At 42.7% G+C, this 7,621-nt stretch overlaps 1 protein-coding gene across 1 annotated transcript in view; it reads left to right on the forward strand.

The window, feature by feature from the left end:
• DNAH9 (dynein axonemal heavy chain 9) overlaps window positions 1-7,621 on the forward strand; it is a 357,089-nt gene that overhangs the window by 185,275 nt on the left and 164,193 nt on the right. The window contains 2 exon segments of the mRNA XM_021694498.1: window positions 685-846; window positions 4,471-4,667. Coding sequence (XP_021550173.1) covers window positions 685-846; window positions 4,471-4,667 — 359 coding nt within the window.

Raw genomic sequence — 7,621 nt, forward strand, 5'->3', positions numbered from 1 at the left:
AAACACAGGTTTAGAGGAGTTTGAAGTTATAAGACCTGTTGAGGTCATTGAGAGACTCTAATCTTGGTGGTCTCCATTTTTCAATGAAAAAGAAGGCTAAGACATTGACTAATAGTAACAGAGAGAGGTGAGGTGACAGAAAAAATTTAAAAGAATAGTAAATATTGGGAATAATCCCTATGGTGTATGGAAGGAGAACCTACTAGAAATAAATAAATGGATTGCTGACCTGCAAAAGTTAGCTATAGTCATTCCAACCCTTTGTCATCATTCTGATTTTACATAAACAATTGTCCCCTGGACTGGTTTTCAAGTTGGCACTTAGGGAATTGAAATATAGCAGAGAAGCTACCTCTCTCCTCACTGTGGTTATTTGGAATGTAATGGTCAAAATTTCAGGCTCTAATGTCAGGCAGACCTAGTTTCAAAACCTTGTGGTTTTGTACTAAGACCGCATACTATATATATGACATTAGGCATAATTCCTGTCTTTCTGAATCCCAATGTCCACACTGTACAAAATGGATACAGTAAAAATTATTTTGTAGGATCATCATGGTGGTTAAATGAGTTTTATCTGACAAAGCTTCAGCCCAGTACCTGTCACATAACTGGTTCAATAAATTACAGCTGTTGTAGTTTTAAATTGTTGTTCACATGATATTTTCTCTATTCTCTTTAAAGGGCATTCTCTTCTCCTCAGTAGAATGTGTAAAATCCACACAGGACCTAGTAAAGCTCTATCTGCATGAATCAAATCGGGTTTATCGGGATAAGATGGTGGAAGAAAAGGACTTTGATCTCTTTGATAAAATCCAGACAGAAGTGGTCAAGAAAATTTTTGACGTGAGTATTGCCTTGCAAAAAATTCTTTTACATTTGAAAAATAATAATTATGCAGATAATCACCCAAATGATAAAATCTAGCTCATAAATTGGGGGAAAAAATCAGAGATTGGATAGGGAAAGAAATCTATCATTATTTTGCTGAGGTGAAAAATGCTAGGGCAGCAAAAGGCACAAATTAATCATAGAATGTCAGTGTTGAAAAGGTCTATGGGGATCATCTGATCCAATTCCTCATCATATACTGATTCCTCTCAGTAGCATTTCCCAGATTGGTCATCCCAGTGGATGCTCCAACATCCTTGAAAATGGCCAGTCTCATCTTTCCAAAGGGTGCCATTTTGGAGCTGCTAATGACTGGGAATTTGGAACAATTTTGAAATTTGGAGCCTTTAGAACAATTTTAAAGGCTGGAACTTTTTTCTAATAATGATCTAAAATTTATTTCCCTGTCCATGAATTTTAGGTCTACATGAAAAACTTTCAAATATTTTAAGATCATTTGTCTTGTCCTTACTGAGTCTTCTCTCCTCCAGACCAAATAGCCTGTGTTCTTTTAGCCACTTCTGACATGGCTTGTTCTCAAACCCAGAGAAATTTGCCATCATCTTGATTACTTTTCCATCAGGTCCCCCCTCCGAAATCATGGTATCTGACTTTCATCACACAACCCAACTGAGGTCTGGCCAAAAGCAGGATCATCATTCCCTCTTATACACTATAATTTTGTTACTCCACTAACTAGTTGCACTACAATACACTCTTTGGAAAGAAGATATCCATGACAAATTGAGAAATACTTCATATTCTTTCCCTCTCTTGGAAATTCACAGTGCTTTTAGCACATTAAAGCCCTAAAATTCTTAAACAACCCTGATTCATTTATCATTTCCCAAATGTATGAGACCCTAAAACTCTTTTCCTTTCATAAAACCTGTTAATAATTTGCAGAATGAATACTGCGTAGAATATGCCTTGGGAAGCACACATTAACACAGCCTAAGATCATACTACACTTCTAGTGTCAAAATTACCCCACAACTAACACTGAGCCTTCTAAAAGTTGACCAGATCTGCATATTTTCCACACATACTGCTTGTCCTCTCTTGAACTTAGAAATAATCAAAACTTGTATTTAAATGTACCATGTTGTCCCTAAGCTCACCTGGTTAGGTCTAGCACCAGGTTTTTTCCTGATACCATCCTGGATCTACCTCTGAAGATACTTACAGTCCATCCCAACCTACATGATAGGACAGCATTTTTTCTTAAAGATTTATTTATTTCAGAGACAGAGAGAGAGAGCACAAGCGGGAGGGGCAGAGGGGGAGAGAGAGAGAGAGAGAATCCCAAGCGGACTCCGCACTGAGCACAGAGCCCCATGTGGGGGCTCGATCTCACAACCTCGAGATCATGACCTGAGCCGAAACCAAGAGCCAGACGCCCAACTGACTGCGCCACCCAGCCACCCCTTAGACAGCATTTTTAAGTAACTTATCTCTCTTTTTGTTTTTTCTTCCCGCGGAGCAGGGAGCCCGATGTGGGGCTCGATCCCAGGACCCTGGGATCATGACCTGAGCTGAAGGCAGACGCTTAACGACTGAGTCAGTTGGCTTTTTACTAGTATGAACACCCTGAAATTCCCCCACTTAATCATTTTTCTGTGTCCCAATATTCAGTACTCTCACATCTTAGGTGCCCCTCTGAGTACTGTAGCATTTGCCAACTCATGTATTCATTGTTAGCTCTGCAAACAAGCCTTGACTCTCTTTTCCCATTGATTTGAGCTGGCACTTCAGAGTACCAACATTCAGCCTTTGAAATAGAGGTTCCCATGTAGGTCTGTATCCTAAGAACACATTCTTTAGATCATAGACCGAGATATAATTAATACTGCCGTCATCCTTCCCCAACAACATTTGAAATGCCAGCCGGAAGTACCTTTGGCTGCATCAGATCTTGACAGCAGTATTAAAGAAAAGTTGCCACGTTTCCACCAAGGAAGTGATACAGTCCTGTTTCTACCAGTGAAATCTTAAAGTTCTCCGAGAAATGGTCCTTGTGTGATGTGGTGTTGCTATTAAGAAATCTTTGAATCACCAGGCGAGTCGATTTTCTCTCTCCCTCCGGAATAGCCTGACTCTGATCATAACATCGGAGACACATTGTTTTATTCATCAAAGAGTCAGAACTGTACTTCAGTCATTCCTCTGCTAGATCGTTAGTGTAAATTGACTTCCAGCAGAACCAATTCCCAGTATATTAGCCATTTTCAAACTGGGTAAATGGGTTCCCACATCACTTCCCCACGTGCCTTCTGCAGCGAGCAAGAATGGCTCTCTTGCCTTGCATTAAACATTTACTGTTCATGTGTGGCAAAGCCAGAATAGTTTAAAGGCTTTCCATGGCCCTGAAATCACCTTCAAAGTATAATAACTCTTTGATATTTAACTCTTTCCATTTCATTCTTATAAACCAGGCAGCAGTCCTGGTTTCTCTGTAGATGAGACTATCATCCTCACTTCCCCTCCATTAGATTTGATGACTCTTATCCCTTGGGCTTACAAAGCTAACCCTACAGTAGTGACTCATTCCCGGGGTAACGTCCCTGCTGATAAAGAGCATGCAGGTTTCCTCTTTCCCAGGTGCTTCTCCCAGTCAGAACTTTGGAAGAAAAAAATGGCAGGTGGGGACAGTTGCTCATACTCATATAAATTCCTACTTAGGTACTAGAAAGCATGTTCTTTCTTGGACTTACTTCCCCTACCACCTTTCTTCCTTTTGAAGTCTCTAGGATTTGGGTTTTGATAAGTAAGTAGTTCCTTTCTAAATTAAAATGATTAGCTGCCTCTTTGATACTTAGAGGTACATTGGTAGTAAAGAGACACAGACATGCTATCTTTTAAATTAATTGAGTTGTACTCGGTTTTTGTTAAACATGGTAAGGTCTGCCCTGTGGGCAAGAATTAACACACAATCAGCTCCTATCTTTATGAAAATTTCATATATAGGAGGCTCTCCTGTGAACATTTTCAGATTATCAGGATCCTCATAAACAAACCAGTCATCTAAGGATGGCTCATGATGCATTTTTTTTAGAAACCAAGTTCTCCGGGCTGAGCCAATGAAGTTGGGGCTGGAAACCTCCAGTGTGCTGTCTCATAGGAAAGAGGAAAGGATGTTTTATGATGCTGCTGTGGACTAGGAAGCAAGACCTGTTGGAACAAATGTGGGGGAGATGAGGGCACTGGGGCATGGACCCCTTTACCCAGCAGTGATGAAAGAGCCCCTGCTTAGGGAAATCTATCCATGTGTCCCCATCCACTCCTCTGCCCAGACATGGACTCTTACTGTGCATATGGGATGGGTACCTTCCACCTTCCATTTCCCATCCTCAGCCCACAGGGAATAATAAACATCACCCATGACTTCATGGAGCTGGTAAATGAATGTTAAACTTCTACTTCATAAGAGCTGCTCAGGAGAAAGGAAGTGGTGGAAGCAGCACTGATCATTAATTTGCAGGAAGTGTCCAGAGAGAAAAAGCAAATGAGGGGTCTCTACTCTGTGGAACCAGAACTGAGTCGGTAAAGGGGGTCTTTACGCTTATGTTCCACCACCAGGATATTGATGAGCCTGTGGAGCAGACCCGAAGCCTGAACATGTACTGCCATTTTGCCAGTGGTATCAGTGAGCCCAAGTACATGCCCGTCCAGTCGTGGGAACTTCTGACCCAGACTCTGGTGGAAGCCCTGGAGAACCACAATGAAGTCAACACAGTGATGGACCTGGTTCTCTTTGAGGACGCCATGCGCCATGTGTAAGTGTGCTGCTGTTCCTGCCTTTCCTCAATTGTCTCTTCTTCCCAATGTCAGACGTCTCTTTTGGGCATTTGAGGACATCTTGATCAAACCAGGAAAGCAGCTATGCTTCTGTCATGGAGGTCAAGATGGGGGCTGGTAGAGCAGTGGCCGCGGCATCCTCCACCGGCCCTAGGAGGCAGCAGGATGCTGAACTCGGGCAGAACTGGATTTATTTCCTTGTCTGTCATTTATGATCCCTAGGCAGGACCACAGTGACACCAAGGGAAAATTTGAGATCGTAAAAGAGGCACCAGAACAGCTCAGGACCCATGTTCCCACCCCATACGAGTCTGAGGGCCAACTTTAAAATAATGAGATGGAAGATTTTTCTTTAAATGCTCACATATTTCAAAAATTAAATACCCTCGTTAAGTGTTGTTGCTGTCAATGGAATCAGTGAGAGTAGTCACCAAGCCTCCTGGATGATGTATACTTACACCAAATTCTGTCCCTCTGATGGCTCTTTACATTCCCCAACTGAGTCACATCCCACCTTCCAAAATCTTTCCACCCTGTCCCCTGGTACCTGTGGACCTCAGCAGCAAAACCCACTTCATCTTCAACTTCTCGGAACTTCCCCTCATTGATGATTCTAAGTGAAACCTCACTGACCCCTGAGTTGAGGAAAGCTCTTTTTACCTCCCCCATTCTATGTACCCCAGGCCCTAGAGAGAGCTAAGGACCCTACTTCTCTCCCACCTCGTTTCAGTGGCCCATTTAAACCATTTCTCCCTTTATCCTTCACAAACCCCAGTTCCTCAAAAGCACAAGTAACTAGACTTTCATACTTATTACCTCGCCTTCTTACTGCCATCTGCTGACATCCAGTCCCTCCCCAACACTTACCAATGACCTGGGTACTTGGGCCAACTTCCCTCCTTGACCACATCGTTCTTTCCGGCTGGCATCTGTGTATCACCTAGTCTTTCTGCCCCTTGGCCTCGTTAGCTCCAATCCCCGCTTAGCCGCTCACTCCCGTGTTCCTACCCCAGAACTTCCGTCATCAGCAATGAATCCGTCTCCACAATCTCCATTTCAAACAGCCTACTCTCTGAACTGTACCTCCTACCCTTCCACTCACCTGCTGTGGTTTTTATTCCAGGGAATTCCTTCTTGACCCAGTCTTACTGAGATATAATTGGCATCTAACATTGCATTAGTTTAAGGTGTACAACATCGTGGTCTGACATATGTGTAGAATACAAAACGATTACCACAATAAGATTAACAGTCATTCACAAGTTACAATTTTGTTTCCTCTTGATGAGGACTTTTAAGATCTGTTTTCTTGGCAACTTGCATATGTACGATATGGCATTGTTAACTCTAGTCATCGTGTTATACTTTACCTCCCCAGAACTCATTTATCTTATGCCTGGGATTTTGTACCTTTTGATCACCTTCCCCTAATTCCTCACCCCCATCCCACCACCTCTGGCAACCACAAATCTAATCTCTGTTTCTATATGTCTGTTTTGTTGTGTGGGTTTTTGTTTTGTTTTGTTTTGTTTTTTTGTTTTGGATTCCACATATAAGTAGGATCCTATGGTATTTGTCTTTCTCTGTCTGACTTCTCTCACTTCAAGATCCTTCCACGTTGCCCCAAATAAAAATAGTCCAGTTATTCTTCAGCTTCATCAAGACTTCATTTCATGGAGCCAACCACTTTCTCAGACTCCTTTGCCCCTCTGCCTACCATGTCTTTACTGTCCTCAACCACCATAAGCTCCATTATCCTGGTGCAAGCTCCCTAACTTTCCTGGCATTATGTCCAGGTGAAAAAACCCCATCCTAGGTAAACCCCACTGTCTCATTCCACACCTGATCCCGAGCATCTGAAGATTATTGTGAAAAAACCACCACCATTTAGGCTTGCTGTGTTTCAGATTTTCAGCCACACATATCACATGGGCCCTTGACCTTGCTAGAAACACACCTCCCCTACCCTGGGCAGTTTGCTCTCTTGCCCTGCCTGTGATGATTGCATCCCGCATTTTCCTTCTCTTCTCAAGATCCTAGCATCCCTCCCCTCTCTCTGTTCCCAGTTAATGAGCACATCTCTTCCTTCACTGAGATAATGAAAGCAGCCAGAAGAGAATTCTCTCATTTCCCCGCCATCAAATCTAATAGCCCACCTGCATCCCACCCACAAATTGTGCCTTCTCTACTATTTCAGTAAATGAACCATCCCTGTTCCTATCGAAGGCCAATCCTTCCATGTGCATCCTGGATCCCATCTCTTAGCACCTTCTTAGTGACTTGACTCCTTCCTAAAATTAAATTATTCCTTCTCCCTCCCTCCTCCTCCTCCTCACTTTTCCCCTCTTTTTTTTTTTTTAAGATTTTTTATTTATTTATTTGACAGAGAGAGACATAGCGAGAGCAGGAACACAACCAGGGGGAGTGGGAGAGGGAGAAGCAGGCTTCCTGCTGAGCAGGGAGCCCGACGCGGGGCTTGATCCCAGGACCCTGGGACCATGACCTGAGCCGAAGGCAGACCTTTAACGACTGAGCCACTCAGGCGCCCTCACTTTCCCCTCTTGTGCCATCATCATTAATTCAGTAATTTCTAGGTCATGTGCATCTACATACAAACATGCCACATTATCATTATAAAAAATGATAAACTATTCCTTCACGCTTACATCTCCTTCCATCTCCACCGTTTTTTTTTTGCTCCTGTTCACAACAAAACTCATCAAAACGGTAGTCTATACTTGTTATACTTTCTCACTTCTCATTCTCTTCTGGATCAATTTCTTACCAATTGAACAAAGAAGCTCTTATCCAGTCACCACAGAGCCCCCTCTTGCTGAAGTCATTTGTCACTGCTGGGTCCTCACCTTATATAACTTGACTGCCCTGCTGCATTTGTCATGATTAATCTATTTGTTTACATCCATCCATCTAT

The sequence above is a fragment of the Neomonachus schauinslandi genome, chromosome 15 (assembly GCF_002201575.2).
Source record: "Neomonachus schauinslandi chromosome 15, ASM220157v2, whole genome shotgun sequence".
In the NCBI taxonomy this organism is placed as follows: domain Eukaryota; kingdom Metazoa; phylum Chordata; class Mammalia; order Carnivora; family Phocidae; genus Neomonachus; species Neomonachus schauinslandi.